General features: G+C 33.2%; 1 protein-coding gene and 1 pseudogene across 2 annotated transcripts in view; one reads left to right on the top strand and one right to left on the bottom strand.

The window, feature by feature from the left end:
* ACAD11 (acyl-CoA dehydrogenase family member 11) overlaps positions 1 to 24,224 on the bottom strand; it is a 62,752-nt gene that overhangs the window by 34,032 nt on the left and 4,496 nt on the right. For both annotated transcript variants that reach the window (XM_006907243.3, XM_025043569.1), the window contains exons 2-11: positions 22,365 to 22,464; positions 20,297 to 20,422; positions 19,529 to 19,690; positions 17,633 to 17,797; positions 10,248 to 10,365; positions 9,758 to 9,879; positions 7,962 to 8,068; positions 6,828 to 6,945; positions 1,619 to 1,696; positions 793 to 931 (exon numbers count right to left, since the gene is read on the bottom strand). In XM_006907243.3, the coding sequence (XP_006907305.1) occupies positions 793 to 931; positions 1,619 to 1,696; positions 6,828 to 6,945; positions 7,962 to 8,068; positions 9,758 to 9,879; positions 10,248 to 10,365; positions 17,633 to 17,797; positions 19,529 to 19,690; positions 20,297 to 20,422; positions 22,365 to 22,464 (1,235 nt within the window). The remainder of the gene's footprint in view (positions 1 to 792; positions 932 to 1,618; positions 1,697 to 6,827; positions 6,946 to 7,961; positions 8,069 to 9,757; positions 9,880 to 10,247; positions 10,366 to 17,632; positions 17,798 to 19,528; positions 19,691 to 20,296; positions 20,423 to 22,364; positions 22,465 to 24,224) is intronic.
* On the top strand, positions 14,439 to 14,557 carry LOC112476057 (annotated as a pseudogene).

Genomic DNA, 24,224 nt, shown 5'->3' with positions numbered 1-24,224 from the left:
TGTTAATTCTCAACATAGCAGCCAAAGTGATCCTTTAAAAACTGAAGTTACATCTCATCACTCCTCTGCTTAAATTCCCAATGGCTTCCTGTTTCACTGTAATAAGCCCTTATCCTCCCTATAAAGCCCAACATACAAGGTGCTTTCCTCTCTGATATCTTCTACTATTCTGCCAGCCACATTGGCCTCCTTAGCTCTTCCTAAAATACACCAATCACACTATCGCCTTAGGACCAGTGCATTTTCTGTTCCCTCTGCTATGAAAACTCTTCCCCAGACACCAGCATAGCTAACTCTCCCACCTTTTTAAAGTGTTTATGAAATGTCATTTTCTAAATGAGGCTGAGCTCAATCATTTTATTTTAAATTGTAATCCATATTTCTTGTCCCTCAGTATTCCAGAACTCCCCTATGGTGCTGTAGTTTCCCCCCACCAAAGCACTTTCCTCTTCAGACTTACTACATTATTTACTTATTTCCTATATTTATTATTTATTTTGTCTCCCTCATTAGAATATCAGATCCATGAGGACAGTATACTGCCAGTCCTTTAGGTGGCAGCTTTTATTCACTAGTACTCTTAATGTAATGATGTTTAACAAAAGAGTAATCCACTGAAAACATTAGATCCACTTTTTAAATATTTAAATCAAAGTAACTGAAAAGTAAAATTATTGACACATTTATAAATTAATGACTTTATGTACAAAAAACTTCCTTATCATAAAATAGAGAAATTTTAAACACTGCTCAAAATATCCAAGAACATCTGTTTTTAAATAATGTGGTAACCTGGTGCTTGGCAGTTAAAGACATCTGGAGCAAAAAAGCATTTTCCTGTTTCTTCAGCAATCACGGCATAGTCCACCTGGTTGAGACCGCTTACAGCTGGCAAAAACAAGTTCCAGAGGCCCTCCACTTTGGCCATTTCCTGTCAAGATGATGAATATGCCAGAGTGATCATAATTTACCATGACCTAAAATAGTTTATTTTTAAAAAGATACTGGTATTTTTGTCTTTTGAAATTTAAAAACGCTTATGCAGTTATTTTATTGTATCCTAGTGTGCAAAGACAAGTAATAACTAATTCATCAAAAATTAGCAGTTTCTTAACTGTTAAAGAAATGACTTTTCCTCAAAGTTTCCTTAGATTTGGCTGAAAAACTAAATTTGCTTGAGTACTTGTTGTTGAATCATAGCTATTACAGAATCTCCCACATTTGAGCATAATTATGCCAAATATACAATTTAGTGCATTTCAATTTCTAACACATGTTGCTGTTAGGATTTGAAAACATGAAAATGTGGATTAAGCCCATCTGAGACAAATGACCTGCCTTGACTTCAGTCTCAATTAAGTGACAGGTGGTAGTAAGTAGTGTTGATTATATATTTTTTTCTTGGCACAGCTGTAAGAGGCTGTCTTCATTACATATCATACACAAAACACTAAATTACCTAATTCATATATTACAGATTCTATTTTTAAATTTCTTTAAAAAAATTATTGATATAATTATCCTCTACATACATAACAACAAAAGCAATAACAAACTAAGGTGTCTAAAATCACCTGCACATAAATCTTCCAATATTAAATGTTTTCTTATTTTTTACCTTGAGCTTATCAATCACTAAAGGTTTTTTCCACTTGTCTGCTGAATTTTCATTTTGAACATAGAACTCAATTACCTCCTTAAAAAGAAAAAAGTTCATTAGGTAGAATTAATACTAAGTAAATAATGCCATAAACTTAATATCCAAAGTAAACGTATTTAGGTGAAGAAACTTTTTCAGCTGCTATTAAATCTATATTTCTAAAACTAGACACAGAAGTATAAAAAATTCTAGAGGCTTGCTGCTAACAAAGTTATGCTGCCTCAGTATTAGATAAACAACTTCCAAAATCTTATACCAAGCTTTCAGTGTTCCATTTTCAGCAACATGGGACACTAGATGGTCATAGAAACCCCCTCCCAGGGTAGTACAATTAAAAATGTCAGGTAAAATATTAAAAATAATTTTAAAAATACATTTAGTAATGCATTTACTAAATGGAAGGAAAATAAGGAAATTCCTTAGATGCCAGGAATAAAAGAGCCTGTTCTCATGGGTTTTTTCAGATTTTGTATTTTTCATTTCTAGAAGGTGTATTCGATTCTTTACTAGCACTCTAGGCAATTGTGACACACTCCAAATTTGGAAACCACTGCTCTATTATGATTGAAAAATAAGATTAGATACAGATGAAGAAATTTTTCCTTTCTTGAATGAAGCACAGAAATTCAACAGAAGGAAAATATGAGTAGTTAAGGGACACGATGAGCACAGAGTTCTCACGTAAGTCTAACTGGAGCCCTAGAAGAAGAGAGTGAAGAGAAGGAATGTTGGGGGAAAAATTATATCTAAGAAGTGTTCAGAACTGATAAAAGACGTCAATCCTCAAATTCAGAAAGCACAATGAAGCCAGAGCACAGTCAAACTGCAGAACATCAAAGAAAAAGAGAGGCTCTTAAAGGAGAAAGGGTGGGGGGAGGCAGATCAGTGATAAACAGTTAAGACTGAGAGCTGACTTCCTAGAGCAATGAATGGAGCCAGAAATCAGTGGAATACTATCTTCAATTGCTAAGAGAAAATAACTGTCAACCTAGAATTCTATATCCAATGAAACAATCTTTCAAGAATTAGGGGAAAAAAAAGGTATTAGAAAGAAAGAAACAGAGATAGAGATAACTAGCTAGCTAGATAAAGATATGAATCATTACTTCCCTCTCCCAGGCAAAAAAAAAAAAAAAACAGAAAATGAAATAAGAAAAAGTCTAATAGAAAATTCTCATGAAAGGAACTTGATCCTAGAAGAAACATGAGAAAGAATAAATAAAGATAAACACATGGGTAATGGGTAATAGCCACATAAAACAATAATAGTAATCTCTAACTTATACAACTAAAAGAATAAAAATGAATTAAAATATAATGGCATTCTATAATGGCATTATCCACTATTTTGCTATCATAGTATCTCGGTATCTATTATTTTTTTCTACACATAGGCTAGTAGAATTACTGGATCAGAGGGTATGAAAATTGCCAAAATTCCATATTACAAAACTAATTTCTAAAAATGTTCCACCAATTTACAGTACATAAGTAAAATACTAAAATGTTCCTTTTATTGAAGCATGGCTAGTCTAGAGTATTGCTGTATTGCTGAAAACTTTGAGAAGACAAAGAACGGCTCTTTCAAAGGCAACAGGATGAATACCACTGGTTATTTCTGTCAGGAAGTGAGTTAAATAGGAAGATTTCCTGTTTACGGTTGTTTATTATTTCCATTCATCATATTGCCATGAAAATAGTCAATGCTATTGTTTTGATAAAAAATATATTATGCAATACATTTACAAATTCCTAAACTCTGGCTACCTCTCTATGACACTATGGTTCTGAGAAATTACGCCAGTGGTTATATAATTAAAAACGTAATATTTAATACTTCCTGTTCTAAACTCTGTCCATTTAGAGATTTGCAAAGTCTATTTGTGGCATGGTAGTAATCAGAATTAAAATAAAATATCTCATTACAAAGAAGCATTCTTTAGTTCTTAAAGTGTTAAAAGGAGTTTATTGGTAATTAAAAAAAAAAAAAGTAAGCAGAAAATATGCTTGATGCCTGATCAATTCTCCCCAAATATTACCTTTAACAACTAACTTCCTTATTCACTGATTGAGATACTGCTTTGGAGTATGTTGTTTCAGAATCTTAAATCTGAGCCTACAAATAATTTTGCTACATAATGTTTTTCACTTTAAACTTAAGTTCATTAGAAAGAAGTGACAGTTCTTTCCTAGTACGTTATTAGACTCAGTAGGAAAATATGACTAATGTTATGTTAACAGTGTGTTCTCAATAATATGCCATGTTGCTAGTTCCTATTTTATATGCTATTTTCAGGACTTCTTATCCATTTTAAATAAGAATTGCCTTTTAAGATTTTCATAGATAATGGCTTCTTGTGTTCTAAGTTTATGATATCCAAGGACTTTGAAAAGGTCATTGGAATAGTTTAAATGAAACCTATTTTTTCCTGTTATAGAAAATTGGGAAAATGTGTAAAAGTATTAAGAAAAAATCATTAACAGTCTTACTAGTTAAATTTATGTACTATTAAAATGATGGTGTATTATGTAATACAGTCTTGCTTTTCAGACATAACTTTTATTTTTTGTAAAATTAGTTATAATATTTGATAGAATTTTATAGGCTGTCCCCTTTCCATTCTGCAAAAGGTAATTAATTTTCTCCAAATATCATTTTATATGTGTACGTTCACAGATAGGGATTAGTATTGTTCAGAATCATTCTACAGGATAAAACATTTTTACAGATGTTGGTACGTTTTTAAAGAAAGAAAAAGCTACATTATTAGATGTGCATATAATCCAGATTTGAAAGATCTACAAAGACAAAATGGTTGAGGCTTTCCTTGCCATACAAAATATTGACAATCTTCCCTTTAAAGGTATAGACTGCTTTTTTACTTGTCATATTTTCCTTTATTCCAAATTCTTTGTAAATATTTTAATAGTTGCAGGATATTAAGTTCAGCAGATGTATCACAACCCAACTTGTGTTACTTCTCTTCTATGCTGCATGTTTCCCTTGATTGCCTGTTCATATTTATGAATGAAAGAGCAAGGCTATTTAGTTTCTTCTGCTAATTATAGCCTCTCCTTTGAAAAATGGGCTTGTTGCAAGCACTAGCATGTCAGCAAACAAGCTTCATTTTAGGGTGAGCAGTTAGGAATCAGGCAAGTTGATAGGCAAGCTGAGGTCTACACCCAACCTCCACCAGAAAAAAACAAACAAACAAACAAGAACTCAAGACTCTACTCTAGAGCACTAACCCTCATGCTGAAGCCCAGGCTTCTTTGAAACAGATCATTTGCTTTTTTTAGAGTACTCTTGCAGCCTTGTGTCTACAGCAAACACCATTACTACCTAGGAGGTGTTAGAGACCAACCCCAAGCAGCCCAGCTATAGCTATAGATTAGTTCTTCAGTCAAACATCTTTCTCTTGCTCTCAACACTAGCCAATCACAAGGGATTCCATTGTTAAAAAGAAAAAAAAAGGTTACCATCTGTGCTACAGCCTTCCTTTCAAAATTCTTTTTAGATGTGGGATGTGGCTTCCTCTGTGAAAGTTTATTCTTTGGTATGATCTAGTCCACCTTCTTCCAAATCCAATTTCCATTCTCTTTCCAATCTCTGATGTATATATCTCTTGTTTTTGTGCTATTACCAATTTATTCCATTTTTAAAATTTTTCTTCATTGTTAATTCAATGTAATTTTATTTGAGGAAGGAGAGGCAAATGCTGCCATCTTGAATCAAAAGTGCTGTATTTTCTTTTTAATACTCAAAAGTTCAAAATTTTAAAAATCAAAATTGTATATATACTAACTATAGCAGAAAGTCTACAAAGTGATACTTTAAGCACTGAACACAGATTTTAGAATTTCCTCGTATTTAAGAAGTATTTTCTTTAAAAATCTATACCCCAATCTGTGAGCAAAGTTAATTTCAAGCAAGATCTTTGCTAAAATGTGATCATTATTCATAATTCAAGCAATAACATTAACCACTTTATAAACACATATCAACTCTGAACATTTTTTTGAAAGAATTTGGTATTTTTCAATTTCATATTTGATTTTGCCAGTCTAGCTTTAGCCTTCTCAGAATCTGGAATATAAAAATGGGAATTTATTGTATATCTAGTCATACCTATAAACATTATAGATGAAAAAATCGAGGTTCTAGAGATATAGTTATTTGCCCAAGACCACATAACTTGTGGCAGGAGTGGGATAGAATTGAACCCTTATAATTTCTATGACAGTGTTCTACCCATACAGATATTTCACCATTACATATTTTCATAATAGCTTTTATCTTTTCTTCGCAGCATTTATCATCTCTTGTTTAATGTCTGTGTTATGCTACAGTATAAGCTCTGTAGGAGTATAAGCCCTGTCTTGTTCTTTCTTTTACTTTCAATGGTTCTCCAGGTGCCTAACCTATTATTAGTTATCTGATAATTATTTGTTAACTGAATGAATGAATGTACCATGTTACTTCCCTACCCTCAGTGAACGAACTGAAACCTAATACCTTAAAATAGCAGCTTGTGGGGAGAGCGGTGGTAATATCTGTGAACAGCTTGAAATAATATGCAAAATTTTCTGGGTATGCCCATCTTGTTTTGTCTATAGTTCTCTTAATTCCCAAAGTCTGATAATTATTTGTTAACTGAATGAATGAATGTACCATGTTACTTCCCTACCCTCAGTGAACGAACTGAAACCTAATACCTTAAAATAGCAGCTTGTGGGGAGAGCGGTGGTAATATCTGTGAACAGCTTGAAATAATATGCAAAATTTTCTGGGTATGCCCATCTTGTTTTGTCTATAGTTCTCTTAATTCCCAAAGGGATCCATTAAAAAAAAAAAAAAAAAAGCTAAAAGTCACTGCTTTAGGAAAAGGCCTCCAAAGTAGTGTTTTATTCTAATATACTTAGGATCTCAACTTTACAAAAAAAAGTTTATTCCCTCTGACTTAATTTTAATTCCACAGACTTTTCCGTGGCATTCCCTTGGCATACTTTAGAAGCTTAGAATTTTTCAGGATCAGGTTCTGTAGAAGCTCAGCGAGAAGATAAGGAGGGGCATCAAGTTAAGGATTGATGCAAAGTGCCATGGTACTTCAAGAAGCGAGATAACAGAAGTAATTCATCAAATATATTCTGTTCATACAATACTTACCTTTTCAGCTGGAAGGATGTGCTGTTTCATAAAATACTTTACCCTAGTAAGAACTTCTTGGCCTCGCCTAGTCTGTACAAACAATCCTTGGGTAGTATCAATTTGTGGTAGTGTAGTTCTAAAAGTTTTTGTAAGAAAAAAAATGTTATGAAGATATCCCAAATTCTTACTATATATTTCTGAATATAATGTGAAGTCTTCTCTAGCTCCCCAAAAACAGCCCTCGGAAAGAGTTACCATATTTTGGAATTTTTAAAGTCTTGCATATTATGAAGTAAATGCAGAATCACTTTATTTTGAACTTCAAACTTTAATGCTTAAAGCACTATTTGGGGAAAACATAAGCCTGGCATGACCCCAATCAATGATAGTTTTGAATCTTCATTGAATCACTTGTTAAATTTGTGTACCAAAGAAATTGAACATAAATTTAATAATTATTTTTGTATAAGCCTCACAAATGCAACTGTTGGATGTTATTATAAACAAGACCTGTAAAGAGCCACATCATCAGTTGTTATATTGTGGTGATCACAAACATCCATCTGTAAAATGAGCTGTAAAACAACTGCCCTAATGTTATGCCACAAGTACTTGTGGCTTGGGCAGAATTTCCAGGGACAGCATCATCCACACATTCAGTAAGTGCTGTATATCACACCATTTAAATGGAAGTATGATTGGGAAAGTATAGTAGATGTGCTCCACTGATGGAGACATGGATTTCAGAGATGCGTATGAAATGTCTCAATAAAATTTCATGACATGCGATGGTGGAAGAGAGCAATATTCTTAAATTTAATAAATCACCTTATATAATTTGTAATTTTAAATGGGTATATATAAGTAACAAATATCGGAAAGAAACATTTAAGAGTTTTATCTATATCCTTAAAAGTTTATACACTTAAGTTGTCAAAAATACTTTTAATCATAAATGTGGGTAATTTTCTTCATATTTGAGGTCAGTTTATTTTCAGGCAGATAAGAGATTTACCAAACAGAATATCACGATTGGCAGCAACAATCCTGGTGTAAGAAATGAAAACAATCCCTATTCCCCTAAAGTTTATAAACTTCACAAACTTAATAAAGGCTCTAATTTGAGTTAGCCAAGCACTCTATTTTGCTTACCTTTTTGAGAGCTGCAATCCAGTTTCTGCCAGAGGTTGCACATCATTGGCAAACAGAATGCTATTCTCAGATACATTATTTCCCAGAAGATATCTACTATATATTCCCTATAATTAACATAAAGCAATTAAAATTCATTGAAAACCATTCTTCAGCTATCCAGTCTTTCCAATTTCCCAGTTATATGAGTGACTAAATTTACAAGGTACCAAGATATACATCAGATTAGCAATTCTATTAATTTACATGAAGAAATCATTTAAAGAATCATACTTGGATCATCTGTTAACACATTTTCATCCTGACAGAACTGTAACTGAAATTCAAACCAAACTCGCACATGAGCTCAGCAGTTACTGAAGATGCCAAATGGCAAGTTATAATCATCTCTAAAGATCACTGTTCTCCATTCACAGTGGGGGAAAATCTCAAGAAACGAAAACAAAATCGGACACTATAAAACCAAAGAGAAGGCAATCAAATGACCTCTAAAAATATTTTATCTCCCTTTTGGACCCCTACTTTAGGTGAAACTGTCTCCTTTGAACAGTGTTAGTTGAATGCTAAGCAGTTTTTCTTTCTTAATTATCCATATTCTGTACTTCCAACATAATATACTCTCCTTTCCCCTGCCTCCCCACCAAAACGCAATCAACTGAATTTCATTAGTTTATTTCTTTATATAATCCTTTGTGTAATAAAATACTAACAGTCTTTCCATCATTTCTAATTTCATCTTTCTAATTAGAATGGAATGTTTATGATCATCTCTAAGGCTACTACTATAGTTTATGACATATATATTAATTTCAATCATAACTCATGTCAAACTTTTATTTGAAATGAAAATCCAATGAACTTTAAATTTGAAGCCTATCTGGTAACTGATTTGTGAGAACTGATGAATATAGAAACGTACTGTAAATCCTATTTTGAGAAACCCATCTAATCAACTTGATTAATATAATTAACATGATTGTAAAATACAGGATGATATGCAGCACAACTATTTCCTAGAAGACATTTCAGTTGTTCGTGGATAGCATGAACTCTGAGGACAAAGAAAATAACCATACTGTTCCTTAATTCTTCTTTTCCCATTTCTTTGGTTTCTAAAATTTCTTATTTACCTGTTCTTCCTCCAAGTCCTAGCCCCTTGCCACTTATGAAGTATATCAATTTCTTAAATAAGCCCCCAAGATTCAAAGTACTGAAACTGAAACTGAATTACAAGAATACATTTGTTTAAACAGTATTTTTAAAAAAACAACTGAATTTATGCTAAATTTCCTCTCAAAATAATCACATAAATATGTTGTTAAAAAATGGAAAAATTTACTCACCTATTCACTCAAACATATATATTAAGAGGCTACTATATGCTAGGTACTTGTGCTAGGCTTTGAGAAGTTCAAAAATAATTCTTTCCTCATAATCAAACCTGGTTTATAGTGTGAAACAGACATCATTAAAAGATTTTAGCTCTTTCTTACATTGGATGTTCAGGATATAGTCAGTTCTCACATGCTTCTCTTTTTGTCATTATGTCTTTCTCTCTTCCTTCCTCCATCTTTTAAGTTTATTATACCAAACAGAGATAATACATTTTGCTACTCATCTTTTTTCCTTGCCGAATTCCTATTCTGGATTTATATTTCACCCATGTCTGGTATTTGCCATTAAGAGAAGGCAAACGACTTAAGGATAAAGAATATAAAACCCCTGAAGATAAGAAAATACCGTCAACAGCACATTTATAAATAATGGTGAAATACATGTTAAAAACAATTAATTACCTGCACGATTCCAGCCCCTTTAAGACATGAAAGAGCAAGAAAGAAATTCCAATTAGGAAGACTGTGATTAATTCCTCTGCAGCGGCAGTATATTGAAATTAGTTCTTCCATTGACGGTATCCCTATAAAAACAGCACATACTATAAACTTTAATTAAAATCTCATGATGAATATTTTAAAGTGTCATAGTACTGCATATGCACATAAAACTAAATATAATAACCATTAGTCCACTTAACGAAACATGTTCTAAATGTTGATTTCCAAAAGAACACTATGTACAAAGGGTTACATTTTGTCATAAATTACTAAAAGTGAAATGCTACAGTCAGAAAAGTCAATAAAGAATAAAATATTTAGAAATATTTCAAGAAACAAAAGCTATCTACGACTGCATAATTTAATTCTATTTTTAAATTATGAGGAATAATAAAGATAATTTTATATTACAGCAATTCAAGCAACATTATTTTTTCTTGCAAATAAGAACCTTGCTTTGTCAATGAAACTGTCTTCGGCCAAAAGTAGAACAGGCAGAGGTGAGCTAAGTCTGACAAAGGATGACCAATGGTTGAAAGCTCCCAATCCAGTACAGCAATAACTCGAGTCTGTAATTAAAATTAAAAAGGTTTAAACATATTAAATCGAAAATTAAAATAATCAAATAAATGAAATAGAATACATTCAAAACCACATTTTCCATCAAAAGCAAAGCGGAGGCCATAGTCTGCAGTCTTTACACACAGTGGCACATCTCATTTATTAAACTAATTAGTCTTGATTGTGTAGAGCCAAGTCCTCTGATTCCATTACTGGCCATCTTATTTTACAGTCTTAATATCTCTACTAATAAGCAGAGGCAAATGCAGTTGAAATCTCCCACTGGGAATAACTGTGGTAAAGAAGTAATTCTAATAATTATTATAATTTAAGAATCTGTGTTATGCCATATATAATTAAGAGTTTGTTCTGGTAATGAAACTTACTACACAACAAATATTACACTCTTACGGCAACAGTAATTTTTTAAGTAAGTCATTTCACACTGTAGATACAAAAATATAATTGTTATAAAAGATGCTGTTTGTTTTAGGAATATAAAGTCCACCATTATATAGCAACATAACAGTCATGTCATTTGGAACCAATAAAATAGAAAGGTTTCCTCATTTTACTTTGTAATAATATGTAACAAAGAAATATATACCTTTATGTTAAGAACACAAGACATTCAACTATAAATACAAGTGGAAAAAACAATTTGCAGACTATGTAGTGTTTTCGTTTAAATAGTAAAGCTATATATGAATACTCAAAGATGGAATGATATACACCAAACTGAGAGCAATGGCTGTGGTTACTTCAAGGGATTAAGGCAGAAGGGATAGGGTATAGGAAGGGGAACCTCTATTGGAGGGTTCTGTATAGCAGCGGTCCCCAACCTTTTTGGCATCAGAGACCAGGGCTCCTTTGAGAATCTAATGCCCAATGATCTGAGGTGGAGCTGAGGCAGTGATGCTAGTGCTGGGGAGTGGCTCCCTTGCCCACCATTTACCTCCTGCTGTGTGGCCCAGTTCCTAACAGGCCACGGACCGATATCGTTCTGCGACTCGGGGTTTGGGGACCCCTGAGAGAAGTGACATGATAGGATTTGCATTTTGAGGGTCACTCTGGCTGCTATGTTTTGAATAAACTGTAGGAGGGCCAGTGAGGAGGCTGCAGCAATAATCTAGACAAGATTATCCAAGCCAGATAAAACAGCAGAATTTATTTGGGCAATACAAATTACTGGGTTTCATACCTTACTCTTCTGGCACTCTTGTACACATTATTGTAGCTTCGTGGAAAAATGTGGCCTTTGGAATCAGATAGATCTATATTCAAATCCTAGCTCCATCATTTACTAGCTGTGTAACTCTGGACAAGCTAGTTAGCCTCTCCGACCCTTTCTCAGCCATAACATACATCTCTTGCACAGAGTTAAGTGTGACAATTAACTGAGGGTAGGAAATGTGTTTACCAGTCCATAGCGAAGAACATGGCACATAGTAGGTAGCCAACATGTATTCATTCAATGAATAATTACAGAGCCTGGCATATAGCAAGCAATCAAAATTTTTCTATCAAGACTATGGTAAAAATTAATCATTTCTCCATTTGACTTTATTAGGCCTCTTATTGTTGTGGTTATGTTGTATTATATGTTACCATACTAGCTAGATTTAACAAGTTAAAAAAAAAAAGATTGGGTGTATTTTTCTCTATACTATTGTGGTTATTTCTGTGCTCCTAACATCCAAAAAAAAGAAGATGAGACATTTATGCTATAAATGTTTACCTTTTTTTCAGTGAAAATTAACTCCTATGGAGTTAAGTTTAAAGATATTTGAAACATTTTTTAGATAATTACACAAAGCTATGAAACAACAGTCAATGAGAAAAGTTGATAGTTCATTAAATTGTATCGATTAGTATAAATTAATTAGCAATAGTTTATTAGAATCTTGTCTATGTATGTTTCTGTACAGAGCAATAAAAAGTTCAGCATAACTCTTAGTGGTTGAGATGAACATTTACTAGTTCATCTTGCTGCTTAAGAACTTATTAATGATTTCTGATAGTTATTCTGAAACCTCAGCACAACTGAAGGCTTTTTTTGCTGATATGTTCTACATTGAGTTTTATTTCTCTATGTATGCTTTTGGCGTTACTGAATTTTATTAACATATATGTATTTTTACCTTTTCAGAACAAAAGAAACATATGAAATCTGACAGGACAAACAGTAGATGAAGAAGGCAGATGAAACTAGGAGTAAGGTTATCACATAAAATTGAATATCATGGGTCATTATATAGTTGTTAGTGTAGACAGTAAAAATTGCTCTGATTTGCCTATGGAAAAAAAAAGTGTGAAGCATGATTAGTCACAATGTTTATAGTGTGTATACATTAAAAAAAATCAGATGTTCAAGAGTGACAATTTTTCTTGACAATGAGGCTTAAGAAAAATGTCACCTATCAATCTACATGAAAGAGATATTATGTAGATGGCTGAAATGTCTTCAACAACATCAAGAGAACTTCAAGGGGCACATAATCCCCAGAGAGCAGCTTGTGCTGGAAACTAACTAAAAGGACAAAAATGAGTCAAGTAGAAGGCAAGACCATACGCTGAGAGTCAGGGTCTAGATGAGAAAAGCAACTTGAGGGTTTGAGAAGAACAGAAAAGGTGCAAAAAAGCCATTTTTTAAAGGAGTCCCGGGTATTATGAAGAGACAAATTTATAGCTTTGATGAAATTATGCAGCATATATATATGTCCCAGAGACACGGAGAAAAGCAACTTGAGGGTTTGAGAAGAACAGAAAAGGTGCAAAAAAGCCATTTTTTAAAGGAGTCCCGGGTATTATGAAGAGACAAATTTATAGCTTTGATGAAATTATGCAGCATATATATATGTCCCAGACACGGCTAACCTGACTTCATGACTATTCTGCAGCAAAACTATGATGACCCAAGATCAGGGTTGGAGATTATGTAAAGTCAAGGAGTGAGAAGATTCTGGAACAATAAGTAATGTAAGGTCAGGAAACTTTATAATTCATATTGCACACATCCACAGTCAAAAAATTATTAATTCAATTAATAATAAAAAAGGTAGTTTTTTAAGTGATTGATCGTGCCTACATGGGCCAGGCAGGATAAGAAGTCTTCTAAAGTAAGAGTAACCAAATTTACAGCCTCTCAGGGGTGGTGTAAAGAAATAAGAGAAGTAGAAGGTGAAGAAGGCATGGTCAAAGACTAGGCGTTTAAATTCCTAGATCACTGAAATTAACCAGTTCCAGCAGAGATGAGAAGCAGGACAGTGGAGAAGGAATTATACATACAGTATTGGAAGTCTGCAGACCTGAGTTCAAAACCTGGCTTTACTACCAAAGAGCATTTACTAAACAGTATTTTAAAAATATCTGTAAAGTAGAAAGACTGAAAAAACCCAATCCCCACGTCTTTTCTAGCAATAAAATTAAATTTTACTACTATGCTTTTCTCCAACTACACTGACATTTTAGAGACAGTGGGGGGAAATTAAAAAGAAAAAGTCATTAAAATACAAGTTTTGTTTTTCATATCAAACCATTCTTTTCTTCATATGTTAATACATAGAAACTGCAAGGCAGATTACTTCTGAAGAACCAGTGTACATATATTTGTTATCTTAAATACATCTGATGACTAACAGATATAGATGAAATATCTATGAGTATATCTGTTTCTATTAAAATATATTTGACTTTCAAATTGAAATGGCAATATGTACATGAAACTCCAAAATCTTAAACATGTCTCTGCCAGATGGGTAAGATTTATATTTAGAAAATTAACAGTATTTTCCAGGAAAATTGGATTTCTTTTGAACATTTCAGTGAGCATGTTACACTGCTGAAATACAAGCTCAAACATGCTTCAAATACTTTATATACAAGTATCTGGAAAATAACTAGGGATTGCAACATTGAGTAATATGCTTTTGTTTTGCTATACCCTTTAGTAACCCTTGACTGGCTAACCACACACATTCTTGGAAGATTTCTCAGTTAAAATTGTTTTTGTTTTCTTTCTTGTTTGGTTTTCTGATGATAAAAATAAAATATGCTGTTTTTAAAAAAAAAAAAAATTCAAGTCTATGGCCATGCCACGCTGAACATGCCCAATCTCATCTGATCTCGGAAGCTAAGCAGGGTCGGGCCTGGTTAGTACTTGGATGGGAGACCACCTAGGAAGATCTAGTGCTGTAGGCATTAAAAAAAAAAAATTGACAACAAAATAAATTCAATAAAACCTCAAAACTTAAACATCACAGGAATGTACAATTTAAAAGTCTCTTATGATTTATCCATTCTCTACAATTACCAAGTTTTAGTAAATATCATGAATGATTACTTTTACCGTAATATTTTTCTGAAGAATAGAGATTGATAGCCTTAGAAAAGTAGAATAGAAAAACAGCAACCCTGAAATTCTGGTGTTTTCTTCCCAATATAAAAGGCACACAATGTGAATTTCCTGGCTTTGATAACATAGTATAGTTGTGTGAGATCCATTTGAGGAATCTGGATGATGGGTACACAGGACTCCACTGTGCTATTTTTACAACTTCTTTTGAGTTTAATTATTTCAAAATAAAAAGTTAAAATAAAAATTGAGGGACAGAGAGGCGTTAAATAATTTGCTTTAAGGTCACACTGCTAGAGAATAAAAATTAAGTATAAATATTGAGATGGAAATAGTGATTAACTAAAATCAATTCTTTCAACATAGATTAATGCAGAAACATGTAACCACCTGCCACATAAATGAATAAGATTCAATCACTATAAAGGAGCTCTTAGTCTAGGACGTCCATATTTATTGAGTATCTACCATATAGAATTTAGGGACGAAGGAAAGAAAAAAATTAGACATAATCCTTACCCTCAAAGGAAAAATAAAAAGCTTTCAATCATATCCCTAGGAATATATGCAGGTGAGCATATGTGTGTGTGTGTGTGTGTACACACACATAGTCAACACCAATTTGTGGAGTGTAATCATAAAAAAGAACGTCTAATTTCCTATTCGGTTATGAAAAAATGTTAAATGAGGTAGAAAAGATAAACTATTAACTCAAATTAAATTCTAAAATTTGAAAGCTCTTAATGCCAGTAGATAGTGGGTATCTTTTCTTCTTTGACTGCTCCTGTGGTTCACTTTGTATGATACACTTTAGCAATTGCGTATATATTGATCTCTGGTGTTCCTGAATATCTTTTATCTCCATCTGTATTTTGAGCTTATTAAGAGCTGTATTTCCTTCCCAACACCATGATCAGAGCACGTAATTGGTAATGAGTAAATTCTAGTTGACTTGTACTCTGACAACCATATATTACTTCCATAAAAAATTAGCTACAATATTTATAAGAGGCAGAAACTGATTAAAACTAATAATTATAGAATTACTGGGTATACAGTAGAAGACATCTTACTAGCTACTACATAATCCTAAAACATTAAATGATAATGATATATGTAACAAATTAGTATGGCAGCTAAATAGTTTAAAGCTGTGCCTCTACCAGTTGGTTTTTTTTCTGAAAGTCTCTCCCTAACTATTGAATATTCTACTTGTCTAAAGGAAGATGATACTTGTTGGCAAACTTTAATCGTATAAGAAATAACTTTCTAATAAGAAATTAAATATTAAAAAAATAACTTTTGGGCACTTATTGTAGTTTGCCATTACTTTCAACATATGATACTAATCCTAAAATTTAAACATTTTAGTAGACAACACATAATTCAGGAGATCTAAGTCTTCATTTTTTTTCTTTGCTTAAGTAATGAATAGAAAAGAACTATAGTTATAGAACTCATAGAGAGCTCTGACGTTCAAAGATAGGCTCCTAAAATATTAATAAATCAAGTGATATAGTTCAAAAATAGATCAGATCCTGCTGTTTTAAGTTATAAACATGTACAATTTTTCCAGGTTATAAATTAGCATTCTTTAATTCTCTTACTCTATATTTAACAAAGTTAGAACTCAGAATTCATCATTGCTAATAATACTGAATGTCAACTGTAACTGAAAAATCAAAAAAAGAGCGGGGGGCAGGGAGGTGAAGGGAATAAGAGATTCAAACTTCCAAGTATAAAACGGATAAGTCATAAGGATGTAATGTACAGCATAGGGAATACAGTCAATAATATTGTGACAGAACTGTATGGTGTCAGATGGTTGTTCGTGATCACTTCTTTAGTGTCAAATAACTATGGTGTACACCTGAAACTAATATAATATTGCATTTTAGCTATATTTTAATAAAAATAAGAAAAATAAGGAATAAAAAATCATCAGTGCCGTTAACAAAAGATTATACACGTACGTAATTAATATATACTTAATTTTAATAATCAAATTGACTGTTCTAGGAAAAATTTGAACTTGTTGGGTAATGTGCTCATATGTCCTTATATTTGAACTTTCAATTGATATAGTACTACTTTGAATTATGACAACAATGCAATTTATAATGCTATTTTCCTCCTGTCCTTTTTCTATAGAAAAAGAATATGAAAACCCAGAAATTTAGCACATTAATTTAGAGCAGCTATTCCTGCTCTAAAACATCTTAGCATTCTGAGAAAACTAATAAACCCAGAAAACCATCTTCTAAGAAGCAGGACTCAGAGAACTGTAGATCTTTCACATTAATGTCAGAATACTAAGGGCCAAGTGTCTTGTCCAAAGGCATATAGGTGAGAGGAGAATTAAAGTAGTTTCCTTATTCCCACCACACTCCTCCAATTCTAGGTAGTCCTCACTGTCAGTGTTCACAGGAGGAGGGTTATAGTTTTGATTTGTTGTGCTCTTTATATAAAGATTACACTGTATACATTAAGCAAAGCAAGGTTACATTAATCTCATGCAATTCTTCAGGTCTCAAATAAGGCTTTTGGAATTCTGTTTTTTTCTGAACTTATAATAATCAAATAAAAAATTCTTTATGAGGTAGGAAAAAGAAATGAAAACAAATCAGAAGAAAGAACATGGACATTTATAAACTACATATTTTTAGATAAAAAATGTTTTTGAAGAAAACAGTAACATGCATATAAATTCCCAAAGCCTATTTAAACAGTAAATCTGATATCACTCAAGATTAGACCCATCCTAAAAGGCAGGCAGTTACTTATGCCAGAAAATCTGCAGGACTCATTTCTAAAAATTTTGAGTGGTGGATATAGGAGAAGGGTGAGGATGGGTTGGACTCCTTAGTACTTGTGCTCTAACTCAGAGCTACTTAATTTATTGTAAACATGGCTTAAAGTACCTCTGTAGGGTGGAAAACTATGTTATCTAGTTTGAAATCTCCATGAATTAAATTTTCTTCATTATCATTATCTGGTAAGTTTTTCATTAGCCAGTCAGATAGCTGGCTCATGGCAGGGATGTCCTGATGAGCTGCAGCTTCATATTGCTTTGTCCAGGTTGATACCTAAAGATACATAAATAAGGAAAATGATAGAGCTGAAAATGGAATGCAATATCCAGTAATTTTTAAATTAAAACAAAATTCAATGATATCAAATTTGGTTTTATTCCTAAATGCTCAAGACAAATGACTGTGATATAGTATCAGCCTAAAACACTCACACCAGCCTAAAAACTTAAACATTTAAGTCTCTCTTCCATCTAGTTCCATTTTACTTACATAGATTTTTTTTTTAACACACACGCACGTGTACAATACTGGCCTAAGAATCAAGAGATGTGTGCTCTGGTTTTTATTTGGTAACTATTTTGGAAGGAAAAAAAATGCATACAAATACACATACACATATAAGCATAAATAAGTATGCACAGAAAATTTCTGGAAGGGTCACTGAAAAAGGGCATACAGGGCCTAGAAAAAGAAGGGAGATTTTTACTTTTCATCTGAATACCTTATTACCTATAGAATCTTCTAAATATATTATAGGTATGAGGAGTACAAAGACTTTTTATTGTTCTGAGAATTGAATGCACAAACCAACCTATTCTCAAAGTCCTCTACTAATTGAGACATTATTACTTATCTGCTTATATTTATCGCTCTCCCCACTCCCCAAAATAACTGTAAATTTATTTTTTAATTAAATTTATAGGTTTCAAGTATATAATTCAATAATATATCATGTATATATTTTGTTGTGTGTTCACCACCCAAAGTCCAATCTCTCTCCATCACCACATACTTGACCTTCTTTCTCCTTATCTACCTAGTGCTATAAAGAGCTTCATCTTTGGAATCATATAGACCTGGGTTTAAATTATGTATAAGCCACTTAAGTGGGTATTCCTTGATAACTGCAAGCCTCAGTTTCCTCATGGGTAAAACAGAAGTAATAATACCTATGTCTTAGAGCTGTGACAAAGATTCAAAAAGAGTAGGTCCACAATTCACCTAGCATGGGAACTAGCATATAGTGAGTGCTAGTTCTAAACCTTAGCTCTAAACCTTAGCTCCCTTCTCTAAACCTTAGCTCCCTTCTCTCTCCCCTAAGCTCCTCTTAAAAGCACAAAGGAAAACAATCCTATACACATCTGGTCTTGTTGTTTGATTTGAAATGTGCACCATCTCTTCCCTACCACTCTAGATTTTATCTTTCCTTAAGTACACAAGTGTAAGATCTCTTTCTCCCAGGAAACACCCCACTTAAGCAAGGGCATACTGATATCCACCCTCCGAATGGAACAGTTCTCATGATGAGCACCAAACAATTCACTATTAGATTACATAATTTTTTATACCACTTTCAAGTTTCATATAAATTAGATTCATGTATAGTTCCCTCAAAAATGACCTTAAGTTCCTTTAGGAGAACTTATTTCTATTTTTTTGTATTTAATACAGCACCAACCACATATTAAACACACAGTCATGCTTAATAAATGTCTGTTAATCTAAGTTAAAGAAAATTGTATAGAAAATATATTGGTAAATTAAGTGGAGAGGCTGAAACAGCTTTAAATTTGCATTCAGGTACATGTTGTCAGTTACAGAGGCTTCTGCTGAACAAAATCTAATTTAAAAACACAATTATTTTATGCTTAAAACACAAGTTAATCTGAAAGCTGATATTAAAAGTTATAGACAAATTTCAGAAAAAAAATTTTTAATTTGACTAATAATATATGTTATTTCCAAGAACTTGAGAAAAGAAAGCTCTTTATGTGGATGCATTACCTGTCTTTTGCAGTACCCAGCACCTATACCATATCCTTCCAGCTGCAATGAGTGTATATTCAAGGAATGTAACTGAGCCAATGTTTCTATCATAGCCACATATATGGCTGAGCGTTCTGCTGGGCTAACTTCAGGAACTGTGAAATCATGAAAGATTCGACCCTATGGAAGCAATTACAACAGATAATTTAAAACAAGTCTTTTCATGCCATTTTTTTGCTGTATTATTATCTCATACTGCCTGTAAAAGAAGATCAGGATAACAGTTTTGCAATCAAAACCAATTCTTTGCAAGACGTGCTAGAAAAATGTTCTTTTGTGAAACACGTATAAGAGTATATATGCCAAAGAGAAATACAATATATGTCAAGATGAACTTAAAGGACAAAAACTACTTTGAAGTTAATTTTTACAAAAAAGAAAAAATTAAAACAATTTGAATTTACTGTTCTTAATGTACTGATTTTCTATTTGGAATAATTTTCCCCCCATACTGACAGGCAGTTTGGTTATTGCCATTACATATGGCTCTTTACTGACACCTGGAGGAAAATTTAAGAACAAGTCAATATGCTCTAAAAACTAAATTTGCTCCTAGTCTATTTCATCCCTCCCATATTGTGTGTGCTCAGGTTAAAACTAAAGTTTAAGCCCTTGAAAAGCAAACTAATTACCTAAAATATTGACTAATAAATTATCATTTATTAACATCTAATTTTATAATTAAAAATAAAGGCAACAACAAAGTAAGATTAAGTGTTAATTTACCTGCACATGTTCCATCACATAAAATTCTGTTCCAATAACAGAAGTATTGCTGCAGTACAACAAAGGCTTGGGAACAGAGAATCCAACTGAAAATAAAGCTTTCTGGACTTTAAATTCTCTATCAATCTAAATAGGATGATAGATTATTAAAAATTAGAAACAGAAATTTAATAACTACTTGTTAACATTAAGGACAGAATTTTGAAATAGTATCAACAAATAACCCAGAGGATAATAATTTTCTTATTATTTCCCTTAAACATAGTCTTAGTCTTAGTGCAATTATTATAATTATAAATTAGGCCAGCACTAAAAAATAATTTAATTAGGCTAAAAAGATAGACATATTCATGAGGCTTAATCCTGGCTCCAGTAATATGAAAGCAATAGTTACTGACCACAATATTTCAAAGATATCATAAAACATCTCTTTGTTTCCACCTGTTCCCTGATGACTGGCTAACTCTTCCTCTCATGTCTCCCCAGGAGGCTCAGGTGAGTCTCTATTCTAATGCTTTGGGCATAGTCAGCTACAGGATGCTGGGGGAGGCCAGTGAGTACTGGTAGAAAGGAAAAGCACCTGATTTTTCTGGAGATCGATGGAAGAAACTTGTTTCTAAGATAGGGGTATAAGGATCCTTCTTGGTGCTTGGGGCTGCTGTGAAACTCAAGATAACTATTGGGAAAGGAGGAAATGAGAAGCAAGCCAGTACTGAATCAGGAGCCCAAATAAGAGGGAAAAGAAAAATGCATCCTCAACCAGGTCAGGTGTATGGGCCTATCACTCAGGACCTGTGGACACAGCTAACAGAGCTGAGACGCCAACTCATCTGCATGCAAAGTCCCCTTGCCCCAGACTCAGGTAGTGGTAAGTGATCACTTCTAAGAAGAAACCATGAAGCCCACTTTGAGACTGCAGGGATAAAGCAGCAACTACTGCAGTAGCTAGAGCAGAAAGTGACTAAATCCATGACCAAAGAAAGAGAAGCCATCTGTGCCAATTGCTGTTATAAAGAAGTGTTTATAACCATCCTGCTGCTGGAAATGGGGATGGGGTGGGATGGTGGTGGGGACAAAAGGGTTAGGGAGTCATTAAGTAAATGATAGTATGGGAACATTGCTTTTTTCAATGCAGACTTGGGAAAAAAATGAAAAAGCTGAAACAAAGTATTCTAGATCCTTGAACTGAGAGCATTGTATTATATTCTGATGTCTTCTGATAGGAGTTATCAAAAAGAGAGATGATTAGAGCTGCTTTTGGGGGCATAAATATCTGTGTAGGTATTCTCCTTGAGTTGTGCCACACTGAGGTTTAATAAAAGTTACTCAACTTTTTTGATCTTAAGCATCCAAGTTATTTCATGTTTCTGGGAACATGATGTGGGACTAAGGAAGTCAGAATCAGCATTCTGCCTTACTGTGGCAGGAAGTCCACTCCTCGACAGCCCTTCCCCAGTCATCTGGGCCTGGGAAATGCCTGTTATATATGATTATAATAATATTCTAAATATGAATAGTGCTTTTCATATTCTTCAGGACTTTGAATTCTGTCCTCTCCTGTTTTCTTCTCTAAAAATCCATAGATAGTATATTTTCTGAAAACAGAAAGACTCAATTTTTAACAAAAGTCTTTTATAATTCTTACTAAGTCAGGGGATTGTCATAGAAATATTTTAGAATAATTCAGTGAGTAGATATAATAATATGCTTTTAGAAACATAATTTAAATATATAACTAAAGCACAAAACACTTATAAATGAGTAACACTGAAAATATTCACTGGATGATGATATTTCTAGCCAATTATACAGGAAGGAATAAAATCCACAAGAGGACCGGGTGTTGATCAACATTAATAGCCAAAAGATAGATTTAGATTTTAGCCTCAATCCCTTTTTCAAGACAGCAAGGTGGGCTACAATTCAAGCAAAATTTTCATCTAAGAAATAAAATATATTTTCTATTATTTAATAATCGTGAATTTAAAAGCAATTTAAATTGTTTTTATCTGAATAAAATGTATTTATTTTTCAACAAAGAATGTATCATTGCATTTGTATACCATACCTTATGTGCCTTAGGAAGAAGTGAACCAGGTGGTTTTTTCTTGAGTACATATTTTTGAAAGCCCTTCTGGAGATAAAAGGTTGGATTGGAATATCCTGATCTAGAAAAGAGTAGAGAAATGGTCAGCTATAAAAATATATTTACCCTCTTCCTCAAATCCTATTGAAATGTCAGAAGAAACACAAAAATGAAAATAAATCGATTTCAATGTTGCAAGGCCAAGAGGGGTGCTACAGCATGTCTGAACATAAGTTTTTGAATGATAAAAGCAGATGGCAACAAATAAGGGAACAGCTGTGTTAGTGTCTCCTTATCTGCTATTGGAGAGATAACCCCCATTGGTGTGACCAAGGTTAGCACCCAAATACAACTCTCTACAACAGGAAGTCTGATAAGGTTCTAGAGTGAGTATCTAGACCAGAAAAGTGCAAAGTTGCCCCAGGTAACTTATACCAGGGCACTGACTTTCTCCATCAGGTGAACAGAAGTTCTCACACAGACGAAGGGAATACACTCCAGCTACCAAAACTATCCAATCTTCACCTTCATTTACCATATGAGCAGTTTAGAATTACCAAACTTTTAAAGAATCCAACAGCATGAAAGAGAGGCCTTAAACTAAACAGAAGAATTTTCTTCAAAGTTTCTCTCGAGGCCTCCAGCCTCAGTCCACAAAGAACAAGGGTTCAGACTGAATGCAGCAGCAGCTCCAGTGTCTACATCTTTCTCCTACAAGCTAGACCCGTCCTCCCTAAAAATCAAATCTAAGAGCACTGATCTTGGTATCATCTAATCCTGTGCAGGTGCCTTTTAGCATAAGAAACTGCAGATGATTGCCAATGATCAGGAAATAAGACCTCCTCAAGCTATGTGTCTACCTTGACATGGAATAATTTATTCATGATGCTGCAAAGAGTCAAGTTGACATGAACCTTACAAAAACCTTTTTTTCAGCTTTATTGAAATATAATAGACAATTTGCTCTATTTATATTGTACAACTCAATGAGTTTTTTCAGTTATAGTTGGCATATGATATATTAGTTTCAGTTGTATAGGATAGTGATTAGAGATCTATATAACTCACAGTTATCATGCCACTAAATCTAGTACTCCTTTACCCCCTTACATAATTATTACATTATTAACTATTTTCCTTATGCTACACTTTATATCTCCATGTCTATTTTGTACTTGTTAATCCTTTTGCCCTTTTTCACCATCCCCCACCCCCTCCCATGTAGTAGCCCTCAAAATATTCTCTGTATCTGAATTTATTTCCATTTTCATTGTTGTTTATTTTGTCCTTTAGATTACACATGTACGTGAAATCATGAGATATTTGTCTTTCTCTCTCTGACTTACTTCATTCAGCGCAATACCCTCTAGGTCCATTAAGGCAATATCTTTTTTCCATCCCCTTTCTTTTAGTCTGTGTGTGTCTTTTAATCTGAAGTGAGTCTCTTGTAAGCAGCATACGTAGGGGTCTTGTCTTCTTATCCATTCAGCCACTCTATCCTTTCACTGGAGCACTTAATTCTTTTCCATTTGAGGTACTTGTTGATAAATATGTAGTTATTACCATTCTTTTTTATATAAATTTATTTAAATTAGTTTCAAGAATACAGTACATTAGTTAGACATCTATAATGTTCATAAAACGATCCCCCCAATTCCTCCCTCCCTTCCCTGGCCCTCCACTTAGCCATCATGTTAAATCTAACTGCATTCCTTCTGCCATACTCCCTGTGCCCAACTGTCAACTACTGATTTGTACGTCTTTAACCCTTCACCCCATTCTTTATTCATGTTTTTGATATATGTTTTTTCTTCTTAAAGAAGTTCCTCCAACATTTCCTGT

The sequence above is a fragment of the Pteropus alecto genome, unplaced genomic scaffold (genome assembly GCF_000325575.1).
Source record: "Pteropus alecto unplaced genomic scaffold, ASM32557v1 scaffold92, whole genome shotgun sequence".
NCBI classification, from domain to species: Eukaryota; Metazoa; Chordata; class Mammalia; order Chiroptera; family Pteropodidae; genus Pteropus; species Pteropus alecto.
Note: the sequence above shows the minus strand (reverse complement) of the source record. Positions and strands in the feature narration are given on the sequence as shown.